Here is a 19,039-nt window from a genome sequence, read left to right as displayed (position 1 = left end):
TCGCAGACATCCAAGGATGCCATCTTGAGAAATGGTGATGATGCTCAATAAAATCAACTCTATTGGTATTTAGAAACTTTTCAACTTCAGCAAACTGAGCATAAATTTGCTTTGTTTTCTGTGTCCTTGTGCCTAAACTTTATACAGCTCTGAACCCACCATCCTATCGTCAACTCTTTACTTTGGATTGGAATTGCAGTGTTAGAAAGCAAATTAAAATTTTCTGGAGAGGAGCTAAATATGGTAACTTGGTCATCATCGGAATTGAATGGAAATGTTATCAAATTTGTGTACAATAAACGTTATTGGAAGGTTGAGGGAGCAAATTATTGTGTTAGTTTTATCTATATGAAGTTTTGTCAAACTTGACTTGGTAAAATTCTGTAACAGCAAATTTTACTATGAAATTTTGCTACAGTATATATATATATATACACATATGCTAAAGGCTTAAACTATTTGATGTTTGAATGTTGATGTGATATGCAAAAAGGGGCGTTGGCTATGCATGTCGATGATTAACATTCATAATCTTTTGTCTCAGAAACAGAAATCAGTTATTAACAGTTAATATCCAATTCCATCGGTTTTAGGGAGATGTTGGTCATTCCTCGAGCATCAATTTCATTCCGTTATTTTAATAAATTAACCATTCTACTAAGCTTAAATGCTCTCCATTCTGTCAAATCCAAAACTACCATACCTAGTATCGATTACAGCGCCAATTCAAGCGTGGCACAATCCAATTGGCTCATCACCAAGCTTAGCACAGAAGGTAAAATCAGCCAAGTACGGAAACTGTTCGATCAAATGCCTGATAGAGATAAAGATGTAATAACTTGGACTGCACTGATTTCTGGGTATATCAAGCTTGGCTTGATTGAGGAAGCAAGGAGACTGTTCGATAGAGTTGATTCAAAGAAGAATGTGGTAACGTGGACTGCGATGCTAAGTGGTTATATGAGGTCAAATCGAATTTTAGAAGCCAAGAGGTTGTTTGACGAAATGCCGGTTAAAAATGTTGTATCTTGGAATACTATGGTTGATGGATATGTGCAAAATGGGATGGTTGGTAAGGCTTTTGAATTGTTCCAGGAAATGCCTGAGAGAAACGTGGTGTCATGGAATACGATGTTAACTGCATTGGCACAATGTGGAAGGGTTGAGGATGCAAGGGGATTGTTTGATAGGATGCCTAAAAGGGATGTTATTTCGTGGACAGCGATGGTTGCTGGGTTGGCGAAGAATGGGAAGATTGATGAGGCTAGGAGGGTTTTTGATAGGATGCCTGAGAGGAATGTGGTGTCGTGGAATGCAATGATCACTGGGTATTCTCAGAATATGAAGTTGGATGAGGCTTTTGAGTTGTTTGAGAGGATGCCAGAGAGGAATTTGTCTTCCTGGAATGCTATGATCACAGGGTTTATTCAGAATGGGGAGTTGAAGAGGGCTGAGAAATTGTTTGATAAGGTGCCACGTAAGAATGTCGTTTCTTGGACTACTATGATTACAGGATATGTACAAGATGAGCAAAGTGAGGAAGCATTGAAGATTTTCTCAAAAATGATGGCAGAGGATGGGGTAAAGCCCAATGAGGGAACTTTTGTGAGTGTTTTGAGTGCATGTAGTGACTTAGCTGGTCTCTTTGAAGGACAGCAGGTTCATCAGACATTAGCTAAAACAATTTATCAGTGTAGTGAAATTGTTGTATCTGCAATTATTAATATGTACTCAAAATGTGGGGAATTGAATGCTGCTAGGAGGATGTTTGATGATGGCTTAATAAGCCAGAGGGATGTGGTTTCGTGGAATGGTATGATTGCAGCTTATGCACACCATGGGTGTGGTGGGGAGGCTATCAGCTTGTTCAAAAAAATGTCTGGTTTTGGTTTTAAACCTAATGGTGCTACATATGTGGCTTTGCTTTCTGCATGCAGCCATTCTGGTATGGTGGAGGATGGGTTAAGGTACTTTGATGAGCTTGTGAGAGACAAGTCCATTCAGGTCAAGGAGGACCACTATGCATGCTTGGTTGACCTATGCAGTCGAGCAGGGAAGCTCAAGGAAGCCTTTGAATTCATTATGCGGCTTGGCACTAAACCATCAGCATCTATTTGGGAAGCTCTTCTTGCTGGATGTCATGTTCACGGGGATGTGAATTTAGGGAAGCTGGCTGCAGAAAAGATTTTAGAGACAGAACCAGAGAATGTAGGCACTCACATGTTGTTGTCTAACATATATGCTTCAAGAGGAAAATGGAGGGATGCTGGTAAGGTAAGGTTGAAAATGAAGAATAAGGGATTGAAGAAGCAGCCAGGTTGCAGCTGGATAGAAGTAGGGAATAAAGTTCATGTGTTTGTGGCTGGTGCCAAGTCTCGTTGTCATGCCAATCTTCTTTACCCATTACTGTGTGAACTTCATGCAAAAATGAGGAAGGCTGGAAGTATACCAAATAATGATTATATGAAGGATGATGATTTTCTGGTGATATGAGTTTTTTATCTGCTGATGTCTCTTATAGAACAATATAAGGGATTACTACCAGAGATGATTTTGGAGAAGGAAAGCCCATTTTATGGTCGGTGACATTCATTTGTACTACCAAACAAAGTATTTATTGCCATACCGGTACTAGCAAACACTAGATATCTTATAAAGAGGGTACAGTTGCTATTGTTTCTTTATCTGCACCAGACATAACAGGACATTGTCATACATAGAGAGTTTGTGCCATTCTTTCCCATTGCTGCAGTCTTTGCTTGTCTATTTTGCTTTTTGCAAGGAAAAATTCGTGATATCTTAATGTTTGTAGCTCAAGAGGAGATGAAAAAGAAGAGGATTGGTTCCAACTAAGTGTTGGTACATCTAATTCAAGCTTTTTTCTAGAATATGCTACTATCCTTAGCAATGGCCATGGCAATAGCAGCATGAGCAGCAATTAAAGTACTTCCCACTATTTGTTTTTAACTTTGCTTCTTTTGGAAATGAAGAAATATTCCTTAAGTAGCTCCGGATGACATTTAAAAAGATGGCACTATCTTGCATAGCTAAAGGTTCTTATCATTCTCCTTTACTGCCAATCAGCCTTATATGTTTCAGCTTAATATAGATGTGCATTTACTGTTCCTGGATTTCTCATTTACTTATTTGCTACCTTGAAAAAACTGAAATCGATTTGGGAATAGGCCACAGTATTCTTGAAAATATATCTGAAATCTTACAAATCATTATTATACCATTTTTTAAAATTTTTCTGATGATTGGTAGAACTCTTCACCCAGCCATTGTTTAGTGGTGAAGTAAATTCACCAATCGGCTTGAGTTGCATGAAAACGCTCAAGCACGTTTGGGAAGATAATCAGATTGCTTGAGTTTTCTTACCTGATAATATTGCTTACATCTTGCAGGATTGGGCTGATTGGCAAGCATGAAAGTCATGTCCCTGTGTGGTCTTAGGATGAGCATTGCCTAATACTAACTCATATTTGAAATCCTGTTGGAATGTAAGTTTGGTTTCGATTCCTACCTTTCTATTGAGGTGCTATTGATTAACTTGAACAGAGAGATGTATCCTGTTTGTCTGAAAATTGTCTTATTCTTTTAGTAATGTTTTGTCATACTTTCCCTCCAATTAAAGACCTGTTTAAATCTTGTCCATCTGTTTGTGAAGCTGAAGTTGAAATCTTAATTTGCAGGTCTGCTCCTTTGCAATTTCTATCTACTTTCTTCTACTAACCACTGCAAGTGCTTGCTGCTTTGGGCATCAGAAGGATTATAAGTAGGGGGAGAAAAATCATCAAATTGGTGTCAAATGCCATGTCAGAAGGTTGACAAATTCAAGCACTTTTTTGAGGAGTTGATGCATAGTTGCTTTCTGTTTGCTCTTCCCATTGTCTAAGGTAGGACCCAGTTGAAACTCTTTTGAAAATCATATTCGCTTTATGGTGCAAAACATTATATATCTGTTGCTGCACTTTGTATTCAATGTAGCAAATGAATCCAGGACCAGAATTTGAAACGTAAGAGAATTAGGGATGAAGAGGAGATCAAAAGTCAGCCCAAGGGGTGGTCTCCCAGCTTCTTAAACCGGGGAATTGGCCCAAGCTGTCTTGACTTGAGGTCATTCTATGGTCAAGTTCATTCAGAGTTCAAGTCATCTTGATTCTTGGTTGCTTCAGGTTTGGTTTGTCTCAAATCTTGGTTATGTTCTGCACAAAAGGTTTCTTATAATGAAAAATATGAGATTCAAAATGATCTGTTTGTCAATAGATCAGATATGAATGTTAATATATATATATATATATATATGTATAAAAAAAATCCAAACAGAGTGAGGTCAAGTTTGAGCGAAGCAAAAGCCTATTTTCACTTCCTTTTTACCTGAGATGTTCAATTTGGGTGGGGTGGTTTGCAGCTTTAATTTGGTCATAGAATATGATATTAGGAGCAGATATTTTCTCCCTTTTCTAATTATCAAAAGTTGGATGAAATGCCCCACAAACAAAGCAATGGAGTCATGGTGTGGCTGACTTACACCTATAAATTGGGTACTATGTGGTCCTCCGCATTTTGTCATATGTCTACTTCAATCTGCTTGTTAGGGTACAAACATGCCCACTTACACAAAACGCTCTCTATTGGATTCATCACTCAATTATTGCGTCTGATGCTTTATTACTGCAACGTTTCAATGTAACGTAGTGGTTAAAAAGAAAACATTAAAGCGTTTGGTTTGGTGTAGATGAATAATGTTCATTAAAATCCTAAAATACTACATTGTAACATTTAATTTAGAAGCACTTTACTTAGAATATAGTATTAATTTTCATGAACCTTTCATACCCAACATGGAAGCAGGTCATAATCTCAATATCCAACTCTTATAATTTCTCTACTTGCTGATCTTCATCATCTAGATTTCAGTTGGGACATCTTAATAACAACTTGTTAAAGATAAAACTTATGAGATTCAATGCTATTTATGTAATGATTCAATCTTTCATTAGCCAGAATAATTTGGTCTTATGGTTCTCAAAGGCTATCAGAGCCTCAATGATTTCAGTTTGTACGTTGGACATGAATTTTGGATGCCCATGCCTAGTTTAGAAGTGGAAATGAACTTTCTTGTGTAAAATGAAACAATTTGTGTTGTGGGTAAAGTAAATAGAGAAGGGTTTACAATGTTACATTTTGCTTTTATCTGTACTTACTCAGACACTCTGCCCGCTACCGTGATTGCCTGCAAATTGCTTCATAGACTGCCAGTGTCAGATATTACTTGCCGTTTTGTTTTTGGTGAATGAATGGTTTGCTTGCTATGAACCAATTGAAAAATCTAATTAAAAATATTCAAACATTAACAACCCTAAGCCTAAGTCTAAGAAAAGAGTTGAAGGGACAAGAAATAATAGAGTGTGATCTAGGGTAATTTGAAGGGTAACTTATTCGAATAAGGCTATATACTGTATATTTAGAAAGAAATAATTATAATTAATTTAGTCAGGAAGATCATTTGTTAACTTGAAAATTTATCAGTAAAATCAAACACAATAATTATATGACATGTATTGACGTGTCAGAAAAGTAAGCCATCCAAATGGAATTAACATTTTTTTTAAAAAAAAATTTTTGTCGTTTATATATTTATAGCATAAGTTCAAATAAATTACTTAGTAAGTCCTTAATGAAACATAAATGTTACTACATGAGGAATTTGCAACATAAGACACCTTCATTTCTCTTTGTCCTTACCTAGAGTGTTAAGCATGATGGATTTGTTGCGACGTTAAGTGGACTCCAGGTGGTTGAAATCTTGAGCTAGGCTCATCATTTTAGTTTTAAACCAAACGGCTACTTCCACCTACCAATTAATAAATGCACGTGATTAAACTAACCCTTTCTAACCTCCACACAACTACCAATGGCGAAAGGCTTAAAGAACTGAAAAAGTCGTTGAACTGTATTACTTTTTATAATTGAATTCCTACACTTTTATGGTAACCAAAGAAGTCCTTTAACTTCAGAAAAATTTTAATTCTTTTATTATACCTGCACAAATTCTTAAATCGTAATGAAAAGTTAATAAATTTTAAGTCTGATTTTAATTGTCATTTTTATATCCATAAGACATATAATGTGATTTATCACACGACAAATGATGGATTTTTCCCTTCTCTCCCTTTCACTTTGCCATTTGTCAACGGCTCGTTGGTTGGTTAAAATACAAAATTTGGGTAAAAAATTTAAAATTGCAAGTTGGGATTTGGGCTGAAATTTTAGTCTATTTAATTCCATCTTACCTCATTCAAATCCTTTTGAAAGAAATTGATTTTAAACCCAAGATTGTTTCTTCAAAAAGAGAAGGAAAAATCCATTTTGAAAAAGAGAAAAAGAAATTGATTTCAAAAAAAGAAAGTGGAATCTGGCTAAAAGTATATTGATTGAAACATAACTACAATTAAAGGTAAGCTTGACTAGAGAAAAGGCTAATTTGAAAAGAATAAGAGGATTTTGCTTACTATAGTTGCATATCATGATTATGAGATATAACAGATGAATGTGAAAGCTGCATTTCTTAACATGATTTTTTACAAGAAAAAGTGTATATGATCAAGTTTAATGTTTCATATCCAAAGAGAATGCCAACAAAGCATGCAAGTTTCAAGAGTCCATCTATGGACTTAAGCAGATATCTAAGAGATGAAATATTTATTTTGATGAGACAATTAAAGAGTTTGATTTTATAAAAAATGAGAATATGCAAAGTGTGCACAAGAAGACTATTGGGAGTGCAGTCATTTTTCAAGTTTTATACGTGGATGACATATTGCTTATGGGAAATGAAATACCAATGCTACAATTTATAAAGATTTGGTTGTGCAAAAAGTTCTTCATGAAGGACTTGGGAGAAGCAACCTAAATTATGGGAATAAATATTGATAAAGATAGATCTAAAAGGTTGCTTGGACTCTCCCAATCTACCTAGATAAACAAAGTGCTAAAGAGGTTTAGCATGGAAGAATCTAAGAAAGGATACTGGCCTATGCCACATGCATATATCTCTTCAAAGACATGTGTCTTAATACAAAATAAGAGAGAAATAACATGGATAAGATACCATATGTCTCAATAGTTGGATCCATCATGTATGCGATGCTATGAACTAGACTAAATGTATCATATGCTTTAATTGTTGTGAGAAGGTACCAATTTAATCTAGGTGAACATTACTGGATAGTAGTGATGAATATCCTTAAGTACTTGAGAAGAATTAAGGATATTTCTTAATCTACATAACAGTTGAACTCTAGGTTAAGGTTTTAGTGATGTGTGCTTTTAACCTGACAATGATGATAGCAGGTCGCATGGTGGATATGTATTTATTTTGAATGCAGAGTGATTAGTTTAAAGAGTTCCAAACAAGAGATGACCATAGATTTTACAATCGATATCAAATACATCTCTGTGTTTGAGGCAATGAAAGGGGCAATTTTTGGATCAGAAAGTTCATTGTTGAACTAAATGTGGTTGCAAGTATTATTGAAACAATACTTTTGTATTATAACAAAAATGGAGCCATTGCCTAAGCAAAGGAACCAAGGTCTCATTTATCACGACCCAAACCCGAAGACCATGATCAACGCAAGGGTATCGATGGGAGTGACCCTCTTAACTCAAGCAAGCGTTGAAACTAATAAAAAAATTACTCAAATTTACATTATGAGACTCATCACCAAGGAATCATATACAAGGTATGTATAATAACATATGTATATTTATCAAATTTCAGAATATATTAGTTTGCACGATTTTGTGCTTAAAGTGCAGAAGCAAAACTTTTCAAAGATCAACAAAAACCACCTTGTGGCGATTCCAAAATATAAGCCATCCCATGACAATATCAAAATACATAATGTGTTACAAAATGTAAACATAGTCAACATCCATGACAAACAAAACATAACAGATCAGACCAACGGAGTACAACTCAAAACAAACGGTTGACGCCTATTGAATGCCTTGTTGAACACCTACAAAAAAATCAACAGCAGTAATAGCTCATTTCAAGAGACAGCGAGCCAAGCAGTCTAGTATCTGAAATAACAAATGCATTTTACATGTTTGAGTTATAAATAACTTCGTGAGTGGATACGGGGAGGGGGAACAAGCTAAAGGGAAGAGTGTTTGTCAAATACACTTTCAAAGTAATGCAAATACCCATTTATTAACTATTCGTAAATCTGCTTCTTAAGCATAATCCAATATCTAAAGAATTTCAAAGTCTGTTTCCCAAGCGTAACCAAATAACCAAAGAATTCCAAAGTCCGTTTCCCAAACATAATCAAATATCCAAATAATTTCAAAGTCCACTTTCCAAGTGAAATCATATATCCAAACAATTTTGGAGTCCGTTTCCTAAGCGTAATCAAATATTCAAAGATCTTCAGAGTCCATTTTTTTTTCAAATGATACAAAGTTGTTTCAATAAAATAATTGTTTATAAATTGATTCATAAGTCTCTGAAATGAATTTAAATTTTTATGAACCGATACAAATAATTCAAATGAAATTTAGTGTTAAGAATCAAACTAGAAGTGTTTAAAATGTAAATCAAGATTTTCAAACATTTGGTTTTAAAAAACATTCATTTTTCCTCTTTAAAAAAGCTTTTGAAAACTGTCAAATCTCAAAATAAGCCTAATTTATCGATCCATTGCTCAAAAGTATCGATAGATTGTTCAATCAATCCATACATTATTTAAATGTATCAATAAATTTCAAAGCAAATGTAAACCAAACGTGACTAACGGGAATCTATCGATACATTGTCAAATGTATCAATAGATTTTGTATACAATCCAAATTTTCAGCCTAAACTCATTATTAGGACCACACCCAAGACTATTTGTAAAACCACACATTTTCATATTGTGAAATTTGGTAAAAATTTGAACTTTTAAGAATTATAATTGGTGATAATTACCAATGAAAATTTCTAGTCATTAATGTTTAATTTCTTCATATTATTGAGTTATATTCATGGGAGAATGATGGTTGCAAGAATGGATGAAAAAGGAAACCAAAGATATTGATTAAGCTTTAATATGATAGCCTTTGGATTATGTGAATGAATTATTATTCCATACAATGTAAGATGATGGATGAGTTTTCTCAACTACAATGGCGTGAAGTTCTTGCTATGATGATGTTCTAATTGATGTAAGATAAATGAATGAGAGTATGATATGAAATGACGGCCAAAAAAAGGTAATTTTTACAAATCTAAGCTCGAAGGATCTATTCTAGGGCAAGAGAGTTTGATTCTAAGGTGTACATGAACCTTAGATATCTATTGGAAGTGTCAAGAATCAACCTCAAGTAAGGAAAAATCTATTCGTACAAGTTAGAATAGCTTTTGGATTAAAAGAATCGATTCTTAGAAATTGAGAAGTTGGTTTTTGCAAGTCTAAAATTCCAAGAATCATTCCAGGAAATCAAGAAGTTGGTTCTTGCAAGTTTGGAATTCCAAAGAATTAATTCTTGGAAATCAAGAAGTCGGTTCTTGGGCTCTAGCGTGGAAAAAAAATATAAAACCCAACTCAAGCCATAAAATTCATTTTACACTTTTTAAGCTTACAACTAGTCCTTAACACCATCTAAACCTTCTTTCAACTTCCTAATACTTGATAAGAGTGAGCAACCGGTTGGTTGCAACTGTGTAACCGACCGGAACTGACGTTGGTGGCCACAATTGATTCGATTTTTCTATGCCAGCTGTGGCGTCAATTTTAACCAGCGGTTAAGGGAGTTAGTCTGCTCGGTCTCCGATGACACTTCCTCCCCACCCTAGCAAACCGAAAAACTGACCCATAAAATGAAATTCCCTTTATACCCTCATAAATCCCTTCTTTTTCTTCTTTTTCCTCCCCAATTTTAACATTTTCTCTACAAATCAACCTCATTTGAAACCTTAAAACCCTTCTTCTTTACCTTGGTCATTTCGTTGTCGAGTCCTTACTATCGCCTGCCGTCGCCAATGATTCTTCTGCTAGTGTCGGCATCATCCTCTTCGTCACCGTTCATCTCTTGCTAAGCTACTGTCAATTTATCATCTCATCTTCAAGGTATATTTTTCTCTTGATTTCAATGCACCCTCAAACCAACCAAAATCGACAGAAACCGAAGTCTATTTCGGTTGATCGATTTTTCCTTATGATTGGTCAGTTTCGATCGATCATCAAAAAAGCTCGGTTTAGGCGGTTTTTGTTTCTCCCAAAACCGAAACTGACTGACGCTCACCCCTAATACCCCATTGGACAAAGATTCAACCTTCCAACTTAAATCTAAGGTAAGATTTGGAATTTTTGAGTTTAAATCTCATGGGTATGACATAACATTAGGATTTTCTAATTTCAGCTCATTCAAATAAGTTTTTAGGCTAAGGAATTTAGGGGTTTTGCTCTTCAAGGAGGTTGTGAAGGTAAGGAAAGTTAAGGTTGTTCATTTATGGATTGGGTTTGAAATATGAAAATTTATTGAAACTTAAGAGAAGGATTTTTTAATAAATCTACTAGTTTAAAAAATGGGTTTGCTAGAAACTAAAAACTTATGATGGGATTTATTCTATAGATGATTGTTGAGCTCAAGTATTGTCGAATGAGTAAGGTTTGACGAAGCAAGGCTTGGAACCATGTTTTTGTCAAGGTGAGTGGATAAACCTTTTTAAGTATTTTAATTCGGTAAAACTAAGCATGCTTTATTAAGTTGTTTGACTTGCATGATTTGAATGCCATGTTTACAATATTGAATCAAATGATTTTATCCAAATGTCTTCAAAGAAGTTTTGAAACCTATATATGTATGTAAATATTACAACTATGTATTAGTTTTCAATAAAGGAGGACAAGCCCTTTCAAATGTTTTACTTCAAAAGCTTCAATTCCGGTATGATTACAAGTAAGAATTGTGTATGAATTTATGGATGACAAGTGGATGTTAGCTACCGCCTTTATACTTGATGATTAGCATGATGATTGAGTATTTTCAGAGGATTACGATTCAAGGTAAATTAATACCTAAATTGTTGTTATGGAAAATAAAGATGAACGCTTGGTGGAGGTAGACGTTCCCACCTTTGCTTATGATATATTTTAAATGAGAAATATATAACATGTGAATCATGTTTCTTTGTGATAATATGTGATGTAGTTTTCACATACCCTATAAGAGATCTAAGGCATAACATGATTTTATTTTGATTATGTATTGATGATAAATTAAGATATGAGATAATACTTTCTATGTGATTGTTTCCTAGAGCTTTCACATGGTGTGAGGTAACATTCCACACATGGTAAATTGTCTCCAATATGATGATGATAGCGCTCCACACGATATGAGGTAACATTCCACACATGGTGAATTGCACCTAGTATGATGATGATGATGATAGTGTTTCTCACGTTGTGAGGTAACATTCCACATGTGGTGCCAACGCACAATGATATGAGTAGAGTGGTCCCCACACATGGTGAGGCGAAATTTCATTACATGGTGACGACGCTCCATGTGATTGAGGTCAATGTGCCATTTACTACCCCAAATATGGGCTAGGATCCAATAGGCATCATGCATTCATGATTATATTACTTTTGTTATAGTGATACTTCTTGTGAATGTTTCTTGTGTTTATGATGTTTGATTGAGTGGTAGATTAAACTTTAAGTTATACGATAGTGAAGATGGGTTAATAGTTAGAATAAATCCCAATGCATTGGTTGAGATATAGATTATAAAGAAAGAATGGCCACTTGAGTTTTATGGATTGAAAATGATCATTTAAGTTATATAAAAAGGAAAAATGCTTACTTGTGTTATATGGGTTGAACAACAATCACTAAATGTTATAATTGGTTTCTCTTGGAGAATCTTGAGCACATGAGTAGCTCACATTATTTATGGAAAGATTGGAGCAAATCACCCTTAGTTTGGGTTATATGCTTAAGTATCATTTCTTTTTAGGAGGATCCAATACCACAAGTATGGTATAACTTCCTTGTTTTTCCTAAAGGATTTTCATAATTATTCAACTTATTTAGTGAACTATATGTTTATGAAATGTTGATTTCATTATGAAAATGAGACATTTATGACAACTCTATTTTACGAGAAATTTGAAAATGAAGTATGTTTATCTCAAGATCATGTTTACATTAATGATGTAATTTATGCGAAAACTCTCCCCCTTGGCTTGTCTCTTTCCCATATTCACTCACGAAATTTTTATGACTCACATATTATTTTTAATTACAAATTAGTATTAGCTTATCAGCCACCCAAGTCAGAGAGACGTGATCTGTTCTTCTTTCTTGGTAGGTGGTATAGTAGCTTTCTTAAAGCCTATAGAGTCGAGTCATGTACTGCTTGACAAGTCGGTCTTTAATTTTCCATTTATAAATGTTTGTTAAGGATTATTGTTAAGCCATTACATGGCAAGATATTTCTTATGATGTTATTTAAATGCTATGAATGAGGACCCGAGGCCTTGTGAGCACTTAAGGTGTCAATTTACAGAATTTATATGAAATGTACTAGATACAATTACTATGAATGAAACCGTTCACATCTTTATGTTGAGAAGTCCATAATCGTGTGATTCGCCTATGTACTAATGCTTATGATTATATGACTCATGTTATGCATGAATGATGGTGATGATGGAAAATGAGCTAAATTTGCTTGATTGATGAAAAATGATGTTAAGAGGCTTATTGGGGTTTAATGGGCCATTTTTGCATAGGTCCTAGTGCTAGTCACAATCCTTACAGAAAATGGGATGTGACACTAATATCCATACATAATCAAATAATCAAAGTTCATCAAACCAAACAAATATCCAAAGTCCAAATCAAATATATCAAATATCAATTCAAAAAAATCATGGAGTATTAGATGAGAAGGACAATCAAATCAAATAGTGTCATCACACTAGAACGGTTTGGTACATATAGTCACCTACCATATAACAAAAGGGGTAGAACTTTGTTAGTTACCAACAAACAAACAAATCATTATACATAATGGCTAATGGCTACTATTGTTAGCTACAAGTCCTTATCACAAATAGGCTCCATGAATACATATTACATATTTTCAAATATCCAAAAGTTTGTTTTCGAACGAAGGGGTGAATCCATTCACCAATAGATCAAGGGTTAAGACAAAACGAAATTTTGGTCATCAACCAAATCCATAATCTCAAAGACAGATTGACCAAATGCTATGGTTTCATCAAAGGAAAATCATTCCTCACCTCAAAGATTCAAGATCATCAAATCATTAATCAATCATAGACAAATATCAAATTTTGAGATAACAAAGATTTGAAAGGTTTGTTCCCCATACTCAAAACTAATACATAATAGACATATTTACATAACATATATAGCTTTAATCAAAACATACTGTAAAACTACTGTTCATAACAAATACATTGAAATACATTTTTATGCGAGGTTGTAGAATATGCATGCTTAATTATATCAAAATAATTAAAAACATCATATCTACCCACCTCGTTGAAGCATGCCTCTTCCATAACACCTTTCGTCGAACACTCGGTTTTCCAAAAATACCAATTTGTTCAACAGTACCTAACATCCAACTTTCTATCACCAATATCTTGTTCTCTAACTCTATCCTTGACAAATAACCATTTATCCTTCCATAAACTTCTTTAATCATCCATCAATCTAAAATCAACAATTATAATTTAACTTAATAGTGAGTTTTAAGAGGTAACAAGTTAAAGTGTCTTGTAACCTTAACTTGGTGAGGTTTAGTCCCTAGAGTTTAAAGATTAAAAATGGATTTTTTAAAAATCCAGAGATTATGGAAATCAAAATCAAAAGTTTAAGTGTGAGAAGTGAGAAAACTTTACCTCGAGGAGTGTGTAAAATCAAAAGTTGAGCTTGAGAATGATTTTTAAACACTTGAAGAAGATCCTTGATGTTTGGAGTGAAAATAGGGAACAGAGAGGTGAAAAGTCATGTTGAGGATGAATGAAGGCGGTCGAGGGGTTTTGGGGATTTTAGGGTGTGTTTTATTGGAGGAAAAGTTTGAAATACCTTTATTTTTTTCAAATTTGCGTCTAATATATCAATAGATTTCTAAATCTATTGATACATTTGGTTCTAGGTTGAATCTATCGATACATTATCATCATGCATCGATAAATTTTGTCCATAATGCACTTTAGGTGTCTTTAACAAGTCCTAAGCTTATTTACATTTTATTCCATTTAAATAAATGTAAGAAACACCCCCTATTCGGATCCAATAAAAATATCTAAAAAATCAAATTTCAAAAGAATCAACATCTAAATTTTGGTTCTAAGAACAAAATAAAAAAAGTTTAGTTGAAATTAAATTTTGAGTTCTCATTAATCATTGCAAACGTACTTCTAAAATTATAGAAAAATCATTTAAGCCATTTCAATATCAAAGGAACCATTACAGCCTTTTTTCATTTTCATTAAATTGTTTTACAAAAATCATACATTTTTTTCCTTTCTAGACTTAGAAAAATTTTTGCTTTCAATGGTGACAGCTAAGTTTGCAAGGCCATGAAGGATAAAAAACATGGAAAAGACTATAATCAATAATCGAAATCATGAATGATAGAGGACAAAAGGCTCACCAAGGAAATGTCCACTATACCATTAGGTCAAATTACTAATTTGTCCTTATGTAAAAATTGGGGTTCTACATCACTAAAGATCCAAACATGTAATACGATGTTATCACTTGATTAAAGAGATCATATTGGGAGGTGACATGAAGATTAAGCATGTGCCCACAAAGGATGACCTAGTAGATCCATTCATTGAGGCTTTGTCCCAGCAAAAACACGATCAACACATGGAAGGATTTGGTATTATATATATAAGCGATTGGCTTTAAAGTAATTGAGAGATTGATAGTGATAGTGTATGCCCTATAATCGAATCAATTGGGTGTAGGGATGCATTATGTTATTTTAAGCATTACATTAGTTAATAAAGGCTTTTTTTTTCCTTTATGCTTATAATTGTTATTATTAACTAATAAGATAAAGTCTATGGTGCAAGGTATGGTTTGCAAAGGTAATTATAAAGTGTTATAATTGTGAGATCCCTATTGCACTAAAGCATTATTCCTAGATGTTCCTAGTCCATGCTTTATTGAGATTGAGAATTGATAAAATGGAGAGACTAACATATGGTTATGTTCCTCATTTATGAAGTGAACAATTGATCTTCTAATTTGAAATATGGGGAGATTTAAAGTAATATGCGAGTGCTTGTTATTCAACGAACATGACTCACATTGAGAATTTCATTTGGTGTTTCACTCAATTATTTATAGAATAAATTCTCATGTAATAGTTGCATAAATTCTCATGTGATATCCTTTTTTTGTTTACTTACAAATTTTATCTTTTGAAGTGTTATAAAAGTTTGAGGATCTACTTAAAGTTAATATTTAATTGATGACAATATCAGAAAAATAGTTTTCCTTTTGAGAGAAATAGACATATTTTTAAATTATTCTAAAACAATAGGATGGACACTCAAATTAAAATGAAAGAAATACTTGAACAAATACCCCCTAAAGAATTCCTTAGGAAAACCTATGTTTAGTAGTGTAGTATGTTTTAGTGTAAATGGTTAAATTCTTGCATAAAGCAGAAGGAAGGGAAAAAGAAGTTTGGAAGAAAGGATGATGTAGAAAACACAGTGTGGCTGGCACTGACCTGCTTTCCTCAATACCAAGACCTGCTTTTATGGATTTACATGTGCAAAATCTAGTTGAGTCCAATAACCAAGCAAGAGATTGTGACATGGCATCCAAAACAAAATATAGTAACAGAGAAGGTCACCTCATTCAGTCTTGTGAGTTTCCCAAATTACCAAACATGAGCCAAGAAACAGTGGTTTTATTGCATAAAAAATTAAAACCAAACACACCTTAAAACAACTCCAAATCTAGCACGAGACTTACCTCTTTGTCTCTATCCAAACTTCTTCATCTGTTGTCTTGTGCTAATTGCCAACTACTATTATCCATCTATTATCATATCAATTCAAACTCTAAACACAAACTTTCCAGCCTCCAAACTGCATTAATATCACCATCTTTCACTCCCAACTCTCTTGACAGCTCTTTCCCACCAACGCCATTCCTTCTCTGCCTTTCCCTCTAAGCCTTCAGAAATGCACCCGATCTACCGCTAGAATTCCCTTTCTCCCTCTTTCTCCATCTGAAAGGAAACCAAAAAGCAGAACCAAAACTACCCCAAAATAAAGGTCTTCTCTTTAAGCCACAAACTCCAACCCCATAATCCAAAAAAGCGAAACAACAGTCTGGAGGGGGGGAAGCAAAAGATTCTTCGTTCATGGGCTGTTCTGCTTCAAGACCCAACACTACTCTTTTCACCAAAAGCAATAATTCTCCAGAAGATCCATATTCTTGCTCTTCTCTAGAATCAATGGTGTCTTCACATTCTTCACCACCACCAGTTCCTAGAGCTCTTTCACTCCCCACTCCTCTTGTTCACCACCCGCCACTCAGGAAAGGCGATACCCACCACCTTGTCTCTTTAACATCTACTACATATGGCTCTCTCCTGCTCATTGACACCAAAACTTCTGAAATGAGCAGCCAGGATTTCTCTGATCATCAGCCAAATCAACCACCGCACCACAACAACTCACCAGTTCATGCAGACCAAGATGAGTCATTGTCTCCAGATTCTGTCATCAACACCTGGGAGCTCATGGATGGGCTTGATGATGACTGTGATTTTGATCTGGGTAAGACTAATTCTTTTGTTAATACTCATTCGGATGAGCTTTCATCGAAATCTAACGCGTTTAACAGTAAGAGTCTTGATGTGCCTGTAAAGAAATTGGAGGATTATAAACCAACTAAGCCATCGTTGACGAAGCCATTATGGAAACATTTATCTGAAGAATCTTTGCTATCAAAACTTGACCCAAATGTGGTTTCAAGTTATAGACGAGCCTTATCTTCCAGGCAGTTAGGAAGCAATGAGTCCAGAAGTACAATATCTGTGGGTTCTAGTCCTTCATGTTCTTCATTATCAGATAGTTGGTTTAAAGTGCCAAGCACTGAAAACAGAATTGTATTATATTTTACAAGCTTAAGAGGAATAAGAAAGACCTATGAGGATTGTTGTTCTGTTAGAATGATATTTAGAGGATTTAGAGTGCCCGTAGATGAGAGGGATATCTCAATGGACTGTGTGTATAGAAATGAGTTGCAAAGTCTACTTGGAGGGAAAGTAATTTGTCTGCCACAAGTGTTCATCAAGGGAAAGCATGTTGGTGGTGTAGAAGAGATTAAACAGCTTAATGAGAGTGGAGAATTGGCCAAGCTTTTGGATGGGTTTCCAGTTAGAGATCCTAGAATTGTTTGTGAAGGTTGTGGGGATGCTAGGTTTGTGCCATGTCCCAAATGTAATGGGAGCAGAAAGGTATTTGAGGAAGATGAAGGGAAGTTGATAAGGTGTCCAGATTGCAATGAGAATGGGTTAATAAGGTGCCCTGGTTGTTGCTCATGATAACTAAGCCAAATGCTGATTAGGGGATGCATACATCTTATATTTAATTTGTGGATGAAGATTATAAAAAACAAAATGTCTCTAGTTTGACTAACTCCTTGAATTGCTATTTGTAGTAGGGTATTGTTTGCTACTAGTTTCTTTGTGGTCTGCCTATACTGTCCAGCAGATGGTTCTTATTGTTCATCGTCATTCCGAGCTGTATGAAATAAAAATGTGACAGTTTTGATGTTCAAGATCCAATTGTTTGAAGTTTGTGAAGCATTTCTATGCACGTTTGTCTTGTTCTTGTTCTTCTTCGTTGGCCCTTGGTCTTGATTTGGTATTGTTTCTTGTAAAATAGATTTATTTCAGTAGAACAAGCAGCGGCAATGTTTATAACATCAACTATAAATATGAGCATGCTCAATTCCTTGGTTTCTTTCCTTTTTTCCCTTTTTTTTTTTTTTTTTTTATGTATGTTAGTTATGTGAAAGTTAATTCATCACCTACTTGATCTAGTTGCCATTTCACCCTTGTTTCAAATGTTTCTCTTTTTGGTGCCATAGTTTGTAGTGAATCTCGTTCCCAATACAAGGTCTGAACCTGGTATTAGTTCCATTAACAGGTTTAAACTGTGTGTGGCATCAATTTGAGACATATAATTTAACACCAATTATAGTTGGCAAAGCTAAGGTAACTTGAAAACCTTGTTGGACCCATCTGAACTGTGAACTCCATCTCCATCCAAACCCAAACTTGCCTAACTTAACTTCCGAAATAAGTCGAATAACCTGAACTCGAATGACTCAAAAATCTAACTCGAAATGATCCGAGAGGGAAGAATTCGATTTTATTTTAAAAAGTCAGCAAACTTAATCTAAAATGATCTATGAATTCTCAATAGAAGGATAGGGCAAATGTAGACCATAGTCTTTAAGAAGCACATAGATAAGCTGCATGATAAGTGAGCGAGTTACTGTGTTTAAAAAGAAAAGATGAAGATTGGATTTAAAATAAAGAAAGCAATAAAGATTCCGTTCTTGACAGAGCTGCAGGAAGCAGTAGCATTATGTGTTGGGACAATCATTGGATGAGCTCTTAATCCATTCTTTTCAAGTTTCAAAAACTTTTTTTCTAAGGCTAAAAGAACAATACTTCACTGGAATTTGTTGCATATGTGCCGTGCAGCCAATAAAGAGGAAAAAACAATTACCCAAATAGACCTAAAACATCATCTTTAAATATACTGTGTACAGTACGGATGGGCGGAGCAGAAATCAATGGAGTACTGATCAAGGCAGGCAGCCCTTAAAATCGAAACAGGGGACAGACTGTGCGTCCCCATGGACCATGGTTGAATAATTAATGTCGTAAACCCACAAACATCAAAAAAAAAAAAAAAAACCCGCGCATGTGCGTTGCAGTCAAAGGAGAA

At 34.6% G+C, this 19,039-nt stretch overlaps 2 protein-coding genes across 4 annotated transcripts; both read left to right on the top strand.

Moving 5' to 3' along the window:
* The first annotated feature begins 463 nt into the window (after window positions 1–463).
* LOC18598798 (Pentatricopeptide repeat (PPR) superfamily protein) lies at window positions 464–4,251 on the top strand. 3 transcript variants are annotated; one of them, XM_007028486.3, is made up of 4 exons: window positions 464–3,053; window positions 3,408–3,503; window positions 3,696–3,899; window positions 4,004–4,251. In XM_007028486.3, exon 1 carries the CDS (start codon window positions 598–600, stop codon window positions 2,491–2,493), a length of 1,896 nt encoding a protein of 631 aa, XP_007028548.1. In that variant the 5' UTR covers window positions 464–597; the 3' UTR covers window positions 2,494–3,053; window positions 3,408–3,503; window positions 3,696–3,899; window positions 4,004–4,251. The 3 variants fall into 3 exon arrangements, with proteins under 3 accessions (XP_007028548.1, XP_007028547.1, XP_017976183.1); XM_007028485.3 differs by having other exon boundaries at window positions 3,991–4,251; XM_018120694.2 differs by having other exon boundaries at window positions 3,696–4,251.
* An 11,870-nt stretch (window positions 4,252–16,121) lies between these two features.
* LOC18598797 (Glutaredoxin family protein) lies at window positions 16,122–18,043 on the top strand. The gene has a single exon (XM_007028484.3). The coding sequence runs from the start codon at window positions 16,435–16,437 to the stop codon at window positions 17,620–17,622; it is 1,188 nt and encodes a 395-aa protein (XP_007028546.3). The 5' UTR covers window positions 16,122–16,434; the 3' UTR covers window positions 17,623–18,043.
* Window positions 18,044–19,039: the final 996 nt, after the last annotated feature.

This window comes from Theobroma cacao, chromosome 5 (genome assembly GCF_053813885.1).
Source record: "Theobroma cacao isolate CCN51 chromosome 5, ASM5381388v1, whole genome shotgun sequence".
NCBI lineage: Eukaryota > Viridiplantae > Streptophyta > Magnoliopsida > Malvales > Malvaceae > Theobroma > Theobroma cacao.
Note: the sequence above shows the minus strand (reverse complement) of the source record. Positions and strands in the feature narration are given on the sequence as shown.

What these genes read in the sequence shown, in the direction of transcription:
- LOC18598798 (XM_007028486.3), top strand. Translation starts at nt 598, where the DNA reads ATGTTGGTCATTCCTCGAGCATCAATTTCATTCCGTTATTTTAATAAA.
- LOC18598797 (XM_007028484.3), top strand. Translation starts at nt 16,435, where the DNA reads ATGGGCTGTTCTGCTTCAAGACCCAACACTACTCTTTTCACCAAAAGC.